This window comes from Citrus clementina, unplaced genomic scaffold, assembly GCF_000493195.1.
Source record: "Citrus clementina cultivar Clemenules unplaced genomic scaffold, Citrus_clementina_v1.0 scaffold_8, whole genome shotgun sequence".
Lineage (NCBI taxonomy): Eukaryota > Viridiplantae > Streptophyta > Magnoliopsida > Sapindales > Rutaceae > Citrus > Citrus x clementina.
The window spans coordinates 3,379,564-3,400,273 of NW_006262022.1; the positions used below are offsets into that span (position 1 = coordinate 3,379,564).

General features: G+C 34.1%; 1 protein-coding gene and 2 pseudogenes across 1 annotated transcript; all 3 read left to right on the forward strand.

Moving 5' to 3' along the window:
• Positions 1–3,032: 3,032 nt before the first annotated feature.
• On the forward strand, positions 3,033–3,940 carry LOC112096250 (annotated as a pseudogene).
• A 10,220-nt stretch (positions 3,941–14,160) lies between these two features.
• On the forward strand, positions 14,161–15,530 carry LOC112096490 (probable carboxylesterase 12). The gene has a single exon (XM_024179962.1). The coding sequence runs from the start codon at positions 14,224–14,226 to the stop codon at positions 15,187–15,189; it is 966 nt and encodes a 321-aa protein (XP_024035730.1). The 5' UTR covers positions 14,161–14,223; the 3' UTR covers positions 15,190–15,530.
• A 1,130-nt stretch (positions 15,531–16,660) lies between these two features.
• On the forward strand, positions 16,661–17,787 carry LOC112096491 (annotated as a pseudogene).
• Positions 17,788–20,710: the final 2,923 nt, after the last annotated feature.

Sequence of the window (20,710 nt, forward strand, 5' to 3'; positions counted from 1 at the left end):
GCTCTTGTCAAAAGTTTTTATCTTTTAACTCATTTTTTCACAGCATAACAAAAATTTAAGAAAAATGCAATCAAGGTAATGTACACTAAACCAATCGCATCTAAATGAATACAACATGATATTATTACAATCAGTTCACGCTAATCTCTACAATTTTTGCATTAATATGCTTTCGGTCCTTGATATATTAAATGAAATGACAATGGAATTAGACAAGAACAACCAATACTGTCAATAACTCACAACACCCACATGCTTTGCTGTGAAACTCCGCATCAAAATGGTAAATAATATGCCTTTGCATGATTTTCCAACACAAAAAGACAACTAATTCCAAATAAGAACAACAAAATCATATTTACAAAATAAATATTTAATCGGTCCCTATTTTATAGTCCAACTCCTAGAATAGAATTGATGAAAGCTTGGCTAGCAAAACAATCACTTAAGAGATGTCAAAAAACCCCGACCTGAATTTTGGTCTAATTGATCTGGCCCGAATTTTTTGGATTTTGACCCGAAGTTAAGGGTCAAAATTCAAGCTTAGACTTAAAAATAAAAGCCCGATCAAAAGCCTGAACTCTGACTCAACTTTACTCGATTACTTAACAATTAGCCGACCCAACCCGACTCGACCCGATTATTTAATAATTAAAAAAAGTGTGTTTTAATTTGAATTGTGTGACTTTATTTGAATTAGTCATGTTTTTTTTTTGTTTATGTTTAGTTATTTATATGATTTTATGGTTGAGATATCGATTGAAGTAATTTTTATATTTAATTTGAATATATTAGGGGAGGTAAATTTAAAATATTTAAATATTAAAAAAATATTAAGGTTGGGTCTCCGAAAGTGAAAATTCAGGCTTTTTATCGGGTTCGGATCCTTTATTTATATTGTCGGGTCGGGCTCGGACTTTATTAGCCACAATTTTTATTTCATGATCATGATTACAAAACAAAACAAAATAGTATGATAATAATTAGTAAAAATTTACTCAAATACAAAAAAAAAAAGGTAATTATCCACCGTCCACTTGTTTTTTCACACTTTTTTAAAAATATACAATTCTTAATTTTTGTTACTGAACTCTACTTGAAGTTATATTTTTTTGCACATGTCCACTGTCGTCTTCAAACCAATAAAACTTTTCTGACGTCATAAGGGTATAATAATAATTTCACCTATACTTCAAAAACTTAATTTGGACAATATTTCGTTAATTTTCTTAACGGTTTGAAGACGGCAGTGGACATGTGCACAAAAATAAAACGTCAAGTGAAGTTCAGAAAAAAAATAAAATTTATGTATTTTTAAAAAAGTATAAAAAGATAGGTGGATGGTGAATAATTACCCTAAATAAATACCAATAACTCACAATAGCAGAGATGGAGTCGAGAGAGGAGCAACAACAAACGAGATAGTCGAGATGGAGCAGCTTCGGCGGAGATGGAGGAACAACAGTGGTTGAGATGAAGTAGCAGCGGCAACAAAGATGGAGTACGATAGCTGATTTGGGCACACCGAGAGAGAATAATCACCACTGTTAGTAGATCGAGAGGGATAAGGAGCGAGAGTCAGCGCTATTGGACAAAGAAATAAGGATAAAGAGATAAGGCCGAGACTTTTAGATTTTATTTTTTAATTTAGTTTTGTAATACGTGGTAAACATGTTCTCACTTTAATAGTTATAAAATTGAATCTCAGCTTATTTGTTTTACAATTTTTTTTTTTAATTTCAACCATCAAACATGTATTAACTGAGATTCATAAAAGGAAAATGAAAATAGAGCACATAACACGTTGCCGAACAGACCCTTAAATACTCATATTCTTCTATTAATTAACGTAAAGCCCACTATTATTGTCAAAAGTTTTTTCTTTTATCCATTAAAAGTCTGATGGAAAAGTGTCACGAAACTCACAACTGGACACATAGCCAATTACCGAATGAATTTCCTTAGCAAAAACGTAAGATGCTTGGCTTTCATGTTCTAGCCGCTATCATCATCCCAATTTTGTAATTCAATTCAATTCGATTTCTTACAGATTTTTGCAATAAAAAATTTAAGGTGGCAAAGTTTGCTTCAATGGATAGTTAATTGCACTATTTTAGAAATTAAATTGCCATGATTTTAAAATCGACATTATGATTTATAAACATTATATATATTTTTGTTAAATCTTTTTTAAATAGATAGGGATCCTAAGTCCTACCCCACGAGCTAAATATAACAATTTAAATAGTAGATGACAATATAAGTGAAGTTCATAGATGCTCATACTTTAAGAATTGGTTTTTGAGAGTAATGCATTATTTAAAATTAAGGTTGGACAATTGTAAATTAAAATGTATAGTATCAAATATTTGACAAATATTAACTATTATAACTTAAAAATTAAAAAAATTTAATTTTATACTTGAATAATAAAAATTTATTATATCATTACTAATTTTATTAAAATTATTATTTAAAAATATATTTATTATATATTATTAATTTTTATTTTATAATTACTTTTTTTTCCTTCCAACTAAAAACTTTTTTAAAGAAAAAGCGGGATGTGAAGTCATATGATGGATGATGGACCGTGTGGATGTCCATTGGGAACCGTGATGCTATTGTACAGCCGGTTTTGCGTGGCTTTGTTTCATTTTACAATTTTTCCGATAAAAGCAAAGAAGTTTTATGACAAACACGACCAAACTTGGTCCTTTTTCTGTCCCAGAAAGCACGAAATCACCAACCACAGAAACCAAACTGTCAAAATATATATTTTTTAAAGCAATTTTTCATAATGTCTTTGTACTGCTAATCTTTATTAATAGATACAAATTTATTTTGTGTAAATTATGTGGTATGATAAAATTAATTGAATTAAATATTATTTAACTCACGTGATTTATTTTTATTATTTTATATTTTTATTCAATCAATAAATTTATGTCATGTCAGTATAAGATAAATTTATATAAGAGTTTATGGTTATATTATCATTCTAATCATATTGCAACAATGGATTCAAAACAAGAGCATCTGCACATGAGTTTCTTCCATATTTTCGTGCATACTGATGGGCATGGGGAAGGGTTCTTTGGCACCGAAAAAGTTTCAGCATCAATGGATTCCCCAAATGTTGTCTTCTCCAAAGATGTAGTTATTGTGCCAGAGAAAGGCGTAACATCAAGAATCTTCATCCCTTCAGCCGCCATTAAAACAAACCAAAAGCTCCCTCTTCTATTATCACGGCGGAGGTTTATTCATGGGTTCACCATTTTGTTCCACGTACCACAACTATATCGGCTCTCTTTCAGCCAAAGCAAATGTTATTGTAGTCTCAATTGATTACAGATTAGCCCCTGAACACTTGGTCGCTGCAGCTTATGAAGACTCATGGGCTGCTCTCAAATGGGTTGCTTCTCATTTTAAGATCAGTGCTCATGGTTATGAAACTTGGCTAAACACTCGTGCTAATTTTACTTGTGTTTTTACGCGGTAACAGTGCAGGCGGCAATATTGTGCACAGCGTGGCATTTCAAGCAAGTTTTGAAGACTTGAATGGGATAAAATTGTCAGGAATTTGCTTGGTTCAGCCATATTTTGGGAGAAATTATGGAGTTGTTGATAACTGCTGGGTAATTTGTATGTCCATATACAAGTGGGTTCAATGATGTGAGAATAAAATCAGCTGCTGACTCTGGGTTAAGAAGCCTGAGGTGCCCCAGGGTTCTTGTTTGTGTTACTGAGAAGGACAATTGGAGAGACGGGGTTGTTTTATTATGAGACTTTGAAAAATTATGGATGGGCTGGAGAAACTGAGATTGTGGAGACAGAAGGAGACGATCACGTGTTTTATTTGTTCCATCTAGATTCTGAAGAGGCTGTGCCCTTGATGGATAAATTAGCTTCATCATTAAATCGAGATAATGTATTCTGATGTGATCACCGGAAACTCAGTAATGTGTGTACTTGATAAACAGTGAACTCGAAACTCAAGTACTACAAGTCGTTTAGAGGATTCAGTCTCGGATGACTTGTCGCTTGTAGAGTTCCTGAAGCCAGAATCGACATAATCTCAGTCGTCAGTTCTACCTTTAGTAGTACACGTGATTTGCACGTGTGTTGAAGCTAACTTTTTTCTTGGATCAAGAAACGACATCTCTTAGTGCCGTTTCTTAATCACACTTAAATCAGCGTGTGACAAGCACGTGAGGCAGAGCTTCTCGGATAGTTTTGGCGGGAATGGTAGTTAGCGTAACAACCCAGAAACAAAGGATAAAATGGTGCAGGCTTGGTCATCATCTACACATGATTTGGTAAAAACTAAGAGTAGAGAGAAGATAGAGAGAAAAAAGGGTTTACAAGTTCTTGTTCTCTGTAAATCAAATCTTATTCTTGTATTGTTTTGTGAACAAATTAGTGAAAGACTGTTGCTTTGTTTCCAGTGGATGTAAGCACCACTTCTTGGTGCTGAACCCCTTATACTTGGTGTCATATTGTTTCTTTAATGCTTTGGTTCTTGCGTGTGATTGTTGCTCGATAATCTGTGCTGTTAATTCTTAAACCATTGATACAGAATTAGTGTCTTAGGGAGAATTTGGTTAGTCGTATCAAAGACAAATTCACAACAAATTGGTATCAGAGCTCTCTTTTCTGTATCAAGGTTCAAGAAATGACTAACAAAGTGGATCTTGAGAAGTTCACGGGTCAGAACGACTTCAATATGTGGAGGATCAAGATGGAAGCATTGTTAATCACACAAGGTCTGGGAGATGCCGTTGATCCAGTCATCAAGAATGAAAATGCAGAAGCTTCTTCTTCAAGAACTCCAGAACAGATGGCTGAGATTGACAAAAAGGCAAGAAGCACCATCATCCTCAGTCTTGGTGACTCAGTGATAAGGGAAGTTGCCAAGGAAAAGACTATTGCTGGGCTCTGGGCAAAACTGGAACAATTGTATATGACAAAGTCCTTAGCAAACAGGCTATACATCAAGAAAAATATGTTCTCACTGAGGATGATTGAAGGAGCATCACTTGATGAACACATAGATGAGTTTAATAAAGTTTGTGATGAACTAGAAACAATTGATGAATGACTAAGTGATGAGAGCAAGGCTTTGCTGTTGATCAGTTCTTTACCAAAATCATATGAACATTTTGTGGATGCCTTGTTATATGGAAGGCAATCACTCTCCTTGGAAGAGGTAAAATCTGCTCTTGGTACCAAGAAGTTAAAAGACAAACAAGATAACTCAGAGAGTGAATCAAGTGAAGGGCTGATGGCAAGAGGCAGACCTGAAAAAAGAGAGTACAAAGGAAAGAAGCAAGGAAGATCAAAGTCAAAGCAAAAACACTTAAAGTGTTTTCACTGCCACAAAAAAGGGCATTTCAAGAGGGATTGCCCTGAGAGGAAAACAAAGCAAAAGGAATCAAAAGACAAATCTGGAAATGCAGCAATAGCCACAGAAGAAACCAGTTTTGAGACAGCTGAAGTCCTCAATGCTACAAAAGAAAAAACTCAAGGTCAGTGGGTAGTAGACTCTGGATGTACTTTTCATATGAGCCCAAATAGAAATTGCTTTACAACATATCAGTCCTATGATGGGGGTATGGTGCTGATGGGAAATAATTCAGTTTGTAAAGTAGTTGGGATTGTAAGCCTTAAGATGTATGATGGCATGGTTAGAGAACTAACTCAGGTTAGGCATGTTCTTGAGCTTAAAAGGAACCTAATATCTATTGGCATGCTTGATCAAACTGGATGTGTCATTAAGGTTGAAAATGGGTCATTGAAAGTTATTAGAGGCTCAATAGTCATAATGAAAGGTACCAAGCAAAATGGTTTGTATGTGCTGAATGGACATACAACTGTTGGAGAGGCAAGTGTTACTGAGAAGAGTGAAGATAAAGCAAGGCTATGGCACTTGAGGTTGGGGCACATGAGTGAGAGAGGACTAAAGGAGCTTCAAAAGAAGGGGGTGTTTGGAAGTGACAAGCTAAGTTCTTTGGGATTCTGTGAAGACTGTATTCTAGGAAAGGCTTCCAGGCTCAAGTTTGAATCTGCAGTTCATTCTACCAAAGAGAGGCTTGCATATATAGACTCTGATCTGTGGGGACCTGCACAGGTAGATTCTCTTGGTGGTTGTAGATATTTCTTATCCTTAATAGATGACTATTCAAGGATGGTTTGGGTGTATGTACTCAAAACCAAAGATGAAGTTTTGGAAAGGTTCAAAAGATGGAAAATTCTGGTAGAAACACAAACAAGTTTGAAAGTAAAAGCTTTAAGAACAGATAATGGAATGGAATTCTGCAATAAAGAGTTTAGAGACTTTTGTGAAAGACATGGGATTATGAGGCACAAAACAGTCATACACACACCTCAGCAAAATGGTCTTGCTGAGAGGATGAACAGAACCTTAATGGACAAGGTGAAGTGTATGCTGCTATACTCTAAGCTGCCTAAGTCACTCTGGGCAGAGGCCTTAAACACAGCATGCTACTTGGTAAATAGAAGCCCATCTACAGCAATAGAATACAAAACACCTATCGAGCTATGGTCTGGAAGGGTTGCAGATTACTCTAAACTAAGAATCTTTGGCTGTGTTGCTTATGCACATGTCAAACAAGGCAAATTGGAGCCAAGAGCCTTAAAGTGTAGATTTCTGGGATACCCTGATGGAGTTAAAGGCTATAGGCTATGGTGCATTGATATGAAGCCACCAAAATGCATTATCAGCAGGGATGTAACTTTCAATGAGTCAGAAATCTTGATCAAATCCAAAGCCACTGAATCCAAAGAGTATAGATCAGAAACAAGACCTGGGAGTATTCAGTTTAAGGTGGAGTCCCATGAGCAAGATAGGACTGAATCAGAAACTGAAGAAGATGCAGGAAGGGTTGCTGATGGATCTGATGATGTCCAGGAGTCAGAGCCAGCTGAGAATGAAAATGACTCTTATCAGTTGGTCAGGGATAGAAAGAGGAGAGCTGTAAGACCACCTAAAAGGTATGCAACAGCAGATTTGATAGCTTATGATGGCAATGGGGAGGGGAGGGGAGGGGACCAATCTCCCCATACCCATCCCCGATATTTTGCATATGTCCCCGTCCCCTCCCCGTCCCTGTCAAAATTACTTGAGAGAATCTCCATCCCCTCCCCGAATAATAACAGGGGATCCCCGAGGGTCCCCGGTCCCCGAATAACTAATAGTCTAATATATTATTTTTATTTTTGATTTTAAATTAATCATATTAAAATAAAAAATTCAGATAAAAATAAAGTTCAAAATATATCTTACATTAATATTGATCCATTACAAAGTCACATTCAAAATATAAATTATTAAAATAATCATAAAACAATGAAAATAACATAAGTAAAGTAACTTATAAGTGCAAATATTAATAACTGTATAATATAATCACAATGTAAAATAAACTCATACTGTTATTGTAAGCTCGTAACCAACTTTGACAGCACATTAAGGCCTCCAATGTGCTTGGATGAAGTTTGTTACCGTGTGGGCTCACAACTCTACCACCGGTGCTAAAAGCTGATTCAGAAGCAACTGTTGTAATTGGAATTGCCAAAATATCTCTAGCAATTCGAGCTAATGTAGGTTACCTATTAGCATTTAATAATATAAATATTTTGATATTTATTATTTTTAACAATATTTATAATTTTGTTATTTATTTATTAGTAATTTTAAAAATAAAAATAAAATTAAAAATTAAAATGGGAAAATGGGTAGGGGATGGGGATTCCACCTCATCCCCGTCCCCTCCCCGAATAAAAAATTGGGTATAAAATTATCCCCGTACCCTCCCCGAATGGGGAAAATCCCCGAGGGTACCCGTCCCCATGGGGATTTTTGCCATCCCTACTTATGCATTAACAGCTGCACAAGAGGTAAATGAGGAAAAGCCAAGAACCTATAAAGAAGCTATAAACAGCAGTGATGAGCTGAAATGGAAGAAGGCTATGGATGAGGAAATTGAATCACTGATGAAAAATGGAACTTGGAAACTGATAGTTAGACCAAAGAAAAGGAAGATTGTTAGCTGCAAATGGATCTTCAAAATTAAGAAATGAATATCTGATGCTGAACTTAGTAGGTTTAAGGCCAGGCTGGTAGCAAGAGGTTTCACACAAAGAGAGGGGATTGATTTCAATGAAATCTTCTCTCCAGTTGTGAAGCATGCCTCCATCAGAGTCATCTTAGCTTTAGTTGCCATTCAAGACATGTACTTGGAGCAGATGGATGTTAAAACAGCCTTTCTGCATGGTGAATTACAAGAAGAAATTGTAATGGAGCAGCCTGAGGGGTATGTGGTGTCTGGTAAGGAAGATCATGTGTGCTTACTAAAGAAATCTTTATATGGATTAAAGCAGTCTTCTAGGCAATGGTACTTGAAGTTTGATAGTTTTATGACAAAGCATGCCTATAAGAGATGCAATTATGATTGTTGCGTGTACTTTGAGGACATTGGTGATGGAAAAGTGATTTATCTTATTCTGTATGTGGATGACATGCTTATAGCATGTCACAGCATAGATGAAATCAGTCATTTAAAGGACCTCTTGAGCAGTGAATTCGATATGAAAGATCTTGGAGCTGCAAGGAAGATCTTAGGTATGGAAATTATCAGAGACAGGAGAATGAAGCTTATGTTTCTAACCCAACAGAGCTATGTTAAAAAGGTGTTAGTTAGATTTAGGATGCATGAATCTAAGTCTGTTCAAACACCTTTGGCAAATCATTTCAAGTTGTCTGCTGCACAGTGTCCACAAACTGATGCAGAGCAAGAAAAAATGGCAAAGATACCTTACTCCAGTGCAGTTAGGAGCCTCATGTATGCCATGGTTCTCACTAGACCGGATATCTCACATGTTGTGAGTATAGTGAGTATATTCATGGCAAATCCAAGTTATGAGCATTGAAGGCCAGTCCAATGGATAATGAGGTACCTGAAAGGTACTATGGAGTTTGGTCTGCTATATGGAGGGTTAAAACAGGAAGGGCACAAGCTAATGGGGTATGTTGATTCAGACTTCTCTGGAGATCTTGACAAAAGAAGGTCTCAGACAGGCTTTATATTCACTTTGGAAGGCTGCACTGTGAACTGGAAAGCTACTCTGCAAAATGTGGTAGCTTTGTCCACAACTGAAGCCGAATATACAGCAGCTGCAGAAGTTTTTAAGGAAGCTATCTGGTTAAAGGGAATGGTCTCAGAGTTGGGATCAAAACAAGAAACATTTGAAGTATATTGTGATAGCCAGAGTGCAATACATCTGAGTAAAAACCAGACCCATCATGAAAGAACAAAACATATCGATGTAAAGCTGCATTTTGTTATACTTGAAGTTTCAAAAGGAACTGTGAAGATGCTCAAGGTTCACACTGATCAAAATCCAGCTGATATGTTGACTAAAGCTGTGCCATCTGCCAAGCTCAACCTCTGTTTGAACTTAGCAGGAATTTACAGTTTCTGATCAGCTGCAAAGGAAAGGGAATGAAGTAAACAAGAGTAGCTAGAGTTCTGAGTTCAAGGTGGAGATTGATAAACAGTGAACTCGAAACTCAAGTACTACAAGTCGTTTAGAGGATTCAGTCTCGGATACTTGTCACTTGTAGAGTTCCTGAAGCCATAACCGACATAATCTCAATCGTCAGTTCTACCTTTAGTAGTACACATGATTTGCACGTGTGTTGAAGCTAACTTTTTTCTTGGATCAAGAAACGACGTCTCTGAGTGCCATTTCTTAATCACACTTAAATCAGCGTGTGACAAGCACGTGAGGCAGAGCTTCTTGGATAGTTTTGGCGGGAATGGTAGTTAGCGTAACAACCCAGAAACAGAGGATAAAAGGGTGCAGGCTTGGTCATCATCTACACATGATTTGGTAAACACTGAGAGTAGAGAGAAGATAGAGAGAAAAAAGGGTTTACAAGTTCTTGTTCTCTGTAAATCAAATCCTATTCTTGTATTGTTTTGTGAACAAATTAGTGAAAGACTGTTGCTTTGTTTCCAGTGGATGTAAGCACCACTTCTTGGTGCTGAACCCCTTATACTTGGCGTCATATTGTTTCTTTAATGCTTTGGTTCTTGCGTGTGATTGTTGCTCGATAATCTGTGCTGTTAATTCTCAAACCATTGATACAGAATTAATGTCTTAGGGAGAATTTGGTTAGTCATTTAGATGACCTTTGCAACAACTACATTTAGTCATAAAAATTAACAATTTGTGACAGAACCCTTCAATACAAAATATATGTAATGTAGTCTCACATTATTTTTAACCACAATATATTTTATTATTTGGCTACTGTTTATATCGTATTCAAAAAATTGAAGTGACTTTTCTCAACCATTATTAAAACACAAAATAAATCCACAACAACATATTGTAGTGGCATAAATTGAAATTTAGTGACCAAAAAAATTGTAGTCACGTGAAAAAGGATTTAAAATATGTAATTACAATCCAAAAGATTCAAATACAAAGCATGACATTGAAATCCAAATAAATATTGTTCCTTGCAAAGAAATATAAAGATAGAAGTCATAAAACAAAGTCTCTTTTGTTTCAAGTACCATTGGATTTAGATGTTGCACATGAGAGTTGATCAACCACGATGAACAGAAGACAGTTTACAACGATTCTACTTGTTTTTTCCTGATCGTTTTTGTAATTGATTTTGTTAGAAAATCAATTTAAGGATTAAATTACTTGAAAAACCCAAAAAAAAAAAATATTCAGTATAAAAGTAAAGAAAATGTATCGACAAAAGTTAGAAGTATTTAATAAAGGTTAGCCATAACTTCATTATGCTAAATTGCTTTAATAAAGTAGCTAAACATAAACAAAACTCGGCAACTATAAAGACCTACAATAGTAGGCTAAAATAAATCACAACCAGCAATTGTAGTGATCCAAAAGCAACATAGAAAGACTGGAAAATAGTAAAAAGTAATGTATGAAATTAAGAGAAAATAGTGCCAAAAAAACTGCAAAACTCAATAAATAAAGTAGGAATACAACAGTATATTAAAGAAGATTAATTCATTATTACTGTGTTAATAAGGTTTTTTTAGTAACAATGTCGTCTCCAATTGATTTTATAGGGGCTACACGTAATTGATAATTTCATCCAACACCAGGGCCTTTCCAATTACCTAATTTTATGCCAAACCATATGAAGTTTATAAGAATTATTATAAGCATGAAAACTCATAATTTGTTTTAAAACAGGAAAGAGTGAATAAATAAATAAAAAGAAGAATTCAAATTACTTAATTACCACAGCCAGTAACAAGTTTTTGTAAAATTTTCATCCTCTCACTAACTTTCTCTCTTCTTACTCGAAACCAAATAATGACAAGACTTTATAAAAAAAATAATGACGAGACAACAACCCGTTAGACTTTCACAAAAATTGGAAATTAAAATAATGTAATAGGTGATTAGGGATAAAAAGGAAAAAAAGTTTAAATTTGTATCAATGTACTCATCCTTTTACTAATATATATGTGACAATCATCAGATTGTACTAACACTACCTTTCCTCCTTTTACTAAGTATTAGTCATAATTTTAACGAATGAGATTTTTGGGTTGGCGGGCAATATTGCCATCAGAGAGAGTGATCCATTGAAAATTATGTCAGATTTCCTAATGGAATGGCAGCGTTTCACTAGCTAGTCAAAGTGGAATATTAAGATAATGTTTCATTTATATGACTTTTATTTACACAAACCCTAAAAGGTTGGGCAAGAAAACACAAAATTCTGACTCGTAGACCTTTAGCTGGTTGTATGCACTGTTCAACCAGCGTAAGCATGCTCACCGAATTAACTTTCTATCGTCATGTCTCTTTTCTTTTTTAAAAGATAGGATGAACAAAATACAAATTAATTTGTAGTCACTATTGTTTTTAAGATTCGAAATTTAGTTGATTAGCACAAGAAAATTACTTAAAATTATCAAATTGAATGGCAATAAAATCAATTTTTAATTTACTCACGACAATGAAATAAAGAGTAATTAAATATGCACATCAAATCATCCATCTACTGCATATGTCGTCCATATTTTTTTTTTCTTTCATTCATATTTAATGACTCTTTATTTCATCACCAACCGTCCAACCCAACATTTTCTTATTGTCCTGCTAACCAACTGGACCATCATATATTATGAACTATATTCAGTGTTATTTAATTATATATCTGCTTGTACTCCAATGTTCTCTCTCTATCTCTTTTGTTTTTTTTTTTTTGGCTTTTTAATAACTATTTTAATTAATCAAGCTTATGAATAATGAGGATTGAATATTAAAGAGTTTAATTGTATAGGAGCCAATTTGTGAAAAAGAAACTACAGTTTGATTCGATTTAACCTAGCTCTAAATTCACCTTTCATTGTTATTCCGCCGTCTGCAAGATGGATGGATGCACCATGCCCATTATTTCAGAGAACTGACTTAAGCGACCACACTGCAAATGTAATTTGCTACGACACACAATTATGCATAATTTTTCAACATGTTTCTAGATGTCAAAGTATCTATCAATAATTGAATGACACTTATCACATTATCACTTTTCATTAGGTCACATCTGTGATTCGCAAAAGCTCTTGCATGTGCACAGGAATTAATTGGGTTTTGTTTCCATCGCCTCCAATTACGTACCCAATGTCTAGGGATGACAACGGGGTAGATTAATAGATATGGGTTGGATCTACTCTGCTATACATTCAGATTCATAATAAAAATCAAGATCCGTATCTGCTCTAGATCCGTCATAAATTCATATATTTCGCTCTATATCCAGATCAAAAAAAGAAATAAATATCTATATCTGCTATAAATTCGAAAAAAAAATTAAAATCCAAATATACTCTAGATCCATCATGAATTCTAAAACTCAGCAATAAAAAAGTAATAATATTTTAGAATGAAAATTGAAGGTTAAAATGTTTTGATAACAAATAAATTATATAATTTATCTCAAAATATAATAAATATTGTAGTTTATACTTTTACACCAAAACAACAAATAAGAAAGATAATAAAATATTCTTCAAAAGTAATTACATAAGTAAGATCAATATAATATTCTATCGTTTCCTTCATCATTCTAATATCCACACACACCCACCCTCATTCTTACAATATTAGATAATTACATATAAATAAAATATGATTTATATTCAGTGTTTTATTATGGCCATATTTGACTAAATATATAAATAACTATATTTCTTAAAAATTATTTGGCCAATATAGTAAAATAAATTGCCAAGTTGTATTACTTGGCTTGCAATTTGAATATTGCATGTACATACTTTGGGGTTGACTAACCTTTAAATTTACAAAACTAACATTTAAGTTTTAAGAGTTTAAATGCATGATAAATACCACTAATATGCTATGAATAAAATTTATTATCATTATAATTCTACAATTGTTATGAGACTTTTAAAATAAAATAAAATTAAAAGATGAGTGGGTGGATATGGATTTAGATATTATGATAGATCTAGACCTGCCCCAGATCCGTCTTAGATCCGCACATTAATATCAAAATTCGATCTAAATTCATTTTAAACCGACCCAAATCCGATCCGATTAGATTTGGATCACCTGGATCTTGGATCAGATCCAATCCATTGCCATCCCTACCAACGCCAATCGAGTGGACTGCTCCAACTATACTCGTACCCATCCCATATTCCCACCCAATATTGGGTTCACGGATTCGAGTTCCATTCTTATGATAGGATTCTTGATATTTTAAGTAATATTTAAAGATAATATTATATTTACTTAATTGAGATATTTATATTTATGTATAAGTAATTTTTATTTTTTATTTTTAATTTAAATAATAAAATTTTATCCCTAATACATTAATTAATATATCAATTAAATATATTAAATTAAGAAAAATTTTAAAATACATCAGAAATATCATATCAATTATACAATAATTAAATAATATTATAATACGTGTGTATTTATTTAAAAAAAATATTATATAAATAATAATTATATTAAATTTAACTATGCATACAACAATTAATTAATTGTAATACAGATGACTCAGTCAAATAAAAACAGTAATTCTGTCCTGCACAGGCCAAATCCTTTCATTATCATCTTTACAAAAGCAAACGCCCTCCACATTTTGTGCTCTGCTTCTTCTCCATGGATTCCACCAACGCATCATCAGAAGTCGCCCATGACTTCTCTCCTTTGATAAAAGTACACAAAGACGGCAAAGTAGAAAGGCTTAGGGGCACCGATATCGTTCCCCCATCACTTGATCCCAAAACAAACGTTGATTCCAAAGACGTTGTGTATTCTCCTGAAAATAATTTATCTGCTCGGCTTTACCTCCCGAAAAACACAAATCAAAACCAAAAACTTCCCCTTCTTGTTTATTTTCACGGTGGAGGTTTTTGCATCGAGACTGCTTTTTCACCAACTTACCATAATTACCTCAACGACTTGGTCTCTGAAGCTAACATCATCGCAGTCTCGGTCGACTACCGAAGAGCCCCAGAGCATCCCCTTCCTATCGCTTATGAAGATTCATGGGACGCAGTCAAATGGGTTGCTTCCCATGTTGACGGAAATGGCCCCGAAGATTGGCTCAACCGTTATGCTGATTTTGAGCGAGTGTTTTACTCTGGGGACAGCGCTGGTGCTAATATTGCTCATCACATGGCAATAAGAAACGGTGGAGAAATTATCGACGGCTTTAATGTTGTTGGTATTGTCTTGATTCATCCATACTTTTGGGGTGTTGAACCTGTTGGTTCCGAGCCTACTGATGTTAAAATAAGAGCTGGAACGGAGAGATTTTGGCGATTTACTTGTCCAAGCACAAGCGGGCTCGATGATCCGTGGGTTAATCCGTGTGCCGACGGTTCGAGCCTCGCGAGCCTGGGGTGCGCGAGGGTGCTGGTGTTTGCTGCGGAGAAGGATTTCCTGTGCCCTAGAGGATGGTTTTACTATGAGAAGTTGAAGGAAAGTGGGTGGGGAGGCCATGTAGAGATAGTTGAGTCTAAAGGAGAGCAACATGTGTTCCATTTGATCAATCCCACTTGTGAAAAAGCTGGGTCTATGCTGAAGAAAATTTGTTCTTTCTTCAATCAGGATAAGCCTTGAAACTGAAGAGTTATTTGCTTTGGTTCAGCAAATATTCGGGAGGAAAGATGAATAAGGTAATTATAACTCTACTGTGTGTGTGTGATTTTCTTTCCTTTTTTTTTTTTCCCTCAGAAGAAATAAGCATCGGTTGATTGCGGCTCAAAATACAAGTGGGATTCTGTGGAATCAGAATTCGGAAAAGGTTTTGGCCTTCTGGAATCATTGATGTATTAATAATTAGATTCATTCGTAAATCAATTAAGACAACTTGATGTATTAGTAGTACTGTTCACGGAGTCCATCGATTTGTCTTTGATTTCGGATCAGAATAGATCCAATATGAGCTCTGTTTCTTTCAATTTTTAGCAACTTCATTCATTTCACTTAGCAAGTTATCCTACTAATCCGGTGATTTGCTGATAAAAGATGATCATGATAGCGGTCGGACACAGTTGACTGCCGGTCTTCATAATTGTTTTATTAATTAATAAAAATAAGTTAAGTAAAATTAAAGTATTAAATAAATATGACTTGTATGAATGTCAATAATCTATGATACAAATATGGAGAAATAAATATTTCTGCATGCCAACGTGATGAAGATGAAAATTTACTTTGTCATGTCTGTCTTTCAGAAGAAAAACAAAAATTGTGACTTCTATTGGATGGAGCAAGAAAAAAATTATCAATAATTTTATATTGGAAATGCCACAATTTCTTTGAAGTCGAAAAATATCTATACAAATATTTGGAGACAGCAGAGTCTAAACGAGAGCCGCATGCAATGCTGTGGCTATGCTCAATCAAGATATGTAATGCCTACGCATAAAATATGCAATAATTTGGTTGTTGATCAGAAGGATAATGTGCTTGCCACTTATTCAAGAGACGTGGAGCCAAGCCAAATCAGAGTTGGTGAGAAATAAAGAGCGTGGTTTAGATAAATCCACAAAGAAGGCAGTCCTTACCAAACAAAATTTTCTACTATCTTCAACAAAAACTGATACCATTTTTGAAATTACAGTTTCGGTTATGATAATTCAAAGGATTAAAATCTTGAGGAAACCTGTTGTGTAACTATGGTACCGTACCACAATTGTATCTAGCCGTTAGATGCCAGTGGATCCCACCAATCTAAGTGCATCTAATGGTTAGATACAACTGTGGCACGGTACCACAAGTTACACCGTAACCTGATGCTAAAATCTTACCAATCCTCATATTATCTTGTCCCAAAAAAAAAACAAAAAATTGAAAGAGAGTGGTTTGGCACTTACAAAACTATTACAAGGTGACGTGTCAATAATAAACTCTACTAACTCTTTTAATTTGCTCAATTATTGTTAATTATTTAATTATGTATTTCACTTCATAACTCCTTTTTTATTTTTTTCTGAATTGAGTTATCGTAACATTTGTCTTGATTTATCCTTTCTCCTTGTCATTTTTTTTTAAAAATTGTAACGTTATCCACTCTTGCTGTCTTCCACATACCAAATCTTGTCTTCATCTCTACATATTTTTTTGCTCCATTATCCTTTCTCCTTCTCCGGCAGACCAAACAAAGCCCGTCAATATTTTTCGGCACTTTTTCTCTACCCATGTATTCCACAGAGCCGGCAGCAGATATAGCCATAGACCTCTCTCCCACGATAAAAGTATACAAAGATGGCAAAGTAGAAAGGCTCAAAGGAAACGACATCGTTGCTGCATCATTTGATCCCAAAACAAACGTTCATTCCAAAGACATTGTGTATTCACCAGAAAACAATCTATGTGCTCGGCTTTACATTCCAAACCAAAGACAAAACCAAAACCAAAACCAAAAACTTCCCCTTCTTGTTTATTTTCATGGCGGAGGCTTTTGCATCGAAACCGCCTTTTCTCCCACTTACCACAATTACCTCAACACCTTAGTCTCTGAAGCTAACGTCATCGCAGTCTCGGTTGATTATCGGAGAGCCCCGGAGAATCCTGTCCCTTGCGCTCATGATGATTCATGGACTGCACTCAAGTGGGTTGCTTCCCATGTTAACGGAGAAGGCCCTGAAGATTGGCTCAACTGTTTCGCTGATTTCCAGCGAGTGTTTTGTTCTGGTGACAGTGCTGGCGCTAACATAGCTCATCACATGGGCATGAGACATGGTCGAGAAATTCTCGATGGTGTTAATGTTATTGGCATTGTTTTAATTCATCCGTATTTTCTGGGCAGAGAAGCTGTTGGTAATGAAACAGCAGACGCTAAGACAAGAGACTGAGTCGCGGGATTGTGGAGATTGACTTGTCCAAGTAGCACAAGTGGGTGTGATGATCCGTGGATTAATCCTGTCGTTGCGGGTTCGGACCTAGCGAGCCTGGGATGCGCCAGGATGCTGGTATTTGTTGCGGAGAATGATTTTCTGAGATCTAGAGGATGGTTTTATTATGACAAGTTGAAGGAGAGCGGGTGGAGGGGCAATGTGGAGATTGTTGAGTCCAAAGGAGAGCAACATGTGTTCCATTTGATAAATCCCACATGTGAAAATGCTGTGGCCATGCTTGAGAGAACTGCTTCTTTCTTGAATCATCAGGAGAAGGCCTGAATTCATATGCCTCTAACTATATTTATAATTTTCGATTTCCTTTTTTTCTCCATTTTTTTTTTCTGTCAGCTGCTATTTTTACGGGAATATATATATATATATATATATATATTTACCAACTTCAACCGTCCAAATGAAATCTATTAATTAAAAAAAGTATGACAATTCTCAGAAAATCAATTGAACACAGAAATTAATATTGGGTTGGACTATTGCCATCCCTCGAATGCCCCTCGTACAACCACTTTTAAGAATAATCTCTATTTAATTCCACAAATAACCTTCCAATTATTTTTCTCAAGAAAATTTCAGTGAACCTCATCTCTCTCTCTACGAAACTCTTCTAAACTTAGAGATGGCAAAACCCCGGGCCGGGTCCGGGTATTGCCATGACCGGACCCTGCCCGGATGCAACCGGTCCGGGTCCGGGTCCGGGCCGGGTTTTAATCCGGGTACCCGGATTTTATAATTTTTAATATTTTATGTGTATATATTTTTTTTTTTTGGTAATTTTATAAGTTTTAAATTTATTTCAATAAAATTTGACATGAAAATATAAACTTTAAGTGTTTAAAACTTTATATATGTATAATAAATAAGTCAAATAAATATAAAATATTTAAAATAATATATATTTTATAATTTTTTTTAATAAAATCCGGGTTCCGGGTTTATCATGTGATGCCCAAGACCGACCCGGCTTCATACCCGGGCCGGGTATTACCCGACCCGCAATGCCCGGGTACGATCCGGGTCCGGACCAGGCGGGTATTTTTGCCACCTCTATCTAAACTCAATGACATTTTTCTTTCATTTTAAATTTATAGTGATTGCACTTATTCAACACCGCAAGTTCAGAGCATGAACTTATCAAATTCAGTTTTGGAGGGATTTCTTTGCACACCACTAAATCCATATTTTTATTCTTTGAACAAGAATGAGACTTTTTTTTTCTTTTTCTTTTTCTTTTTTATCACAAACAATTGTATACTTTTATGGTGCGTTTACTTCATGGGAATGAGAATGAGGTGGAATGAGAATGGGCTGGGAATGAGAATGGACTGGAATGAGAATGAGAAATAAGAATGAGATTTCAATGTTTACTTGGCAAAAATAAATGGGAATGTGAATGTGCTGGAATGCTATTAATGTGTTTACTTGGCAAAATAAATGGAAATGAGAATCAATTTACCAAAATACCCATAGTATTAATAATTAATAAAAATAATTAATTTATCATTATTAACAATATTATCATTATTGTTTTTGTTGTTGTTGTTGTTATTATTATTATTAAAAATAATATTATTATTCAATTTTATTAACTTTATTATTTTAGTTATTATTAATTATTATTATTATTTATTAATATTATCATTATTAACATTTATTATTATTATTATTATTAACTTTATTATTTTATTTATTATTAAATATTGTTATTACTATTTTTATTAATATTATCATTATTAACATTTATTATTATTATTAAATTTAAATTTTATTAACTTTATTATTTTAGTTATTATTAATTATTTTTATTATTATTTTTATTAATAACAATGATAAATGTTAATAATGATAATATTAATAAAAATAATAATAACAATAATTAATAATAACTAAAATAATAAAGTTAATAAAATTTAATAACAATAAAATTAATAATAATAATAACAACAATAAGGATAATATTGTTAATAATGATAAATTAATTATTTTTATTAATTATTATTTTTATCATTATTTTATTGGTGTTGGTATTGTTTTAGCTCATACCTATTTTTGGGGAAAAGAACATGTTGGTGATGAGACAACTGATGCCGAAAAAAGAGCATCCATAGAGAAGATATGGCGAGCTGCTTGTCCTAGTATAAGTGGGTGCGATGATCCGCTAATTAATCCGTTCGTCGGTTCAAGTCTAGCGAGCCTCGGGTGCAAAAGGGTGTAGGTTCATGTTGCAGAGAAGGATTTGATAAGAGATAGATGATGGTTTTATTATGAGAAGTTAAAGGAAAGTGGCTGGGGAGGTGAAGCGGAGATCGTTGAGTCTAAAGGAGAGCTGCATATCTTCTATTTGCTCAATCCCACTTGTGACAGTGCTGTGGCCATGAGGAAGAAGATTGCTTCCTTCTTCAACGAGATTTAGACCTAAATTTCTTATATGGATTGTTCAAATAAGCTACCGTAATTGATCTGCTGGAAATTACAGCACTTCCAAGGTTATAACGTTTCTCTCTTTTTTTTTTTGCCCTCACCTCGTGCAAGGATAGGTATTTTCCTAAATTCATATCTGTATATATGTTTCACACTCAGACTTTGATTTGGTGTGTGTATGATATGGTTGTATTGTTGGTTAAAAATTCTCAAATCAAAGTGCTTTAATCTCAAATTTCAAGTCAAAATTATGAAAGAATTGATGTTAGCATTCATTATCTTTAAAAAATTAACATAAAAATCAAGTATAAACTAAGACAATATACAAACCTTTCTAAGAACTATATTAATTGCGAATCAAGTTCTTACCATTGGCCTTTCACATTTATAACAAATAGTTTTTTTTAAGGATTTTTTTTCATTTTTTAGAAATTTTTAAAGGATGTGTTTTTTTTTTAACTTAACAATAATTAAAACACATACTAACTCTCGCCCCCAAACCTATTCTGAGCATTGTCCTTAATATTTCATAATCTAAAAATATACATACAAAAAGGTGAAAGAGATAAAGAAATCATGAAGAATAAAAGAAAAAGTTGGAGAGATCATACTTGAGCTGGTTGCAAAAGTTTAAAAGAAGATGACAAAAAACAAGAAAATGTTAAAAAAATAAAAATATTAGGAAACAAAAATAAACAAAAGTCCTTAGTATCATGTGAAATAAAAAAAAATCTCAAATAATGACACTAACAAGTCCTCTGATAAAAAAGAATTTGGTTATACCTAGAGCGACTATTAAG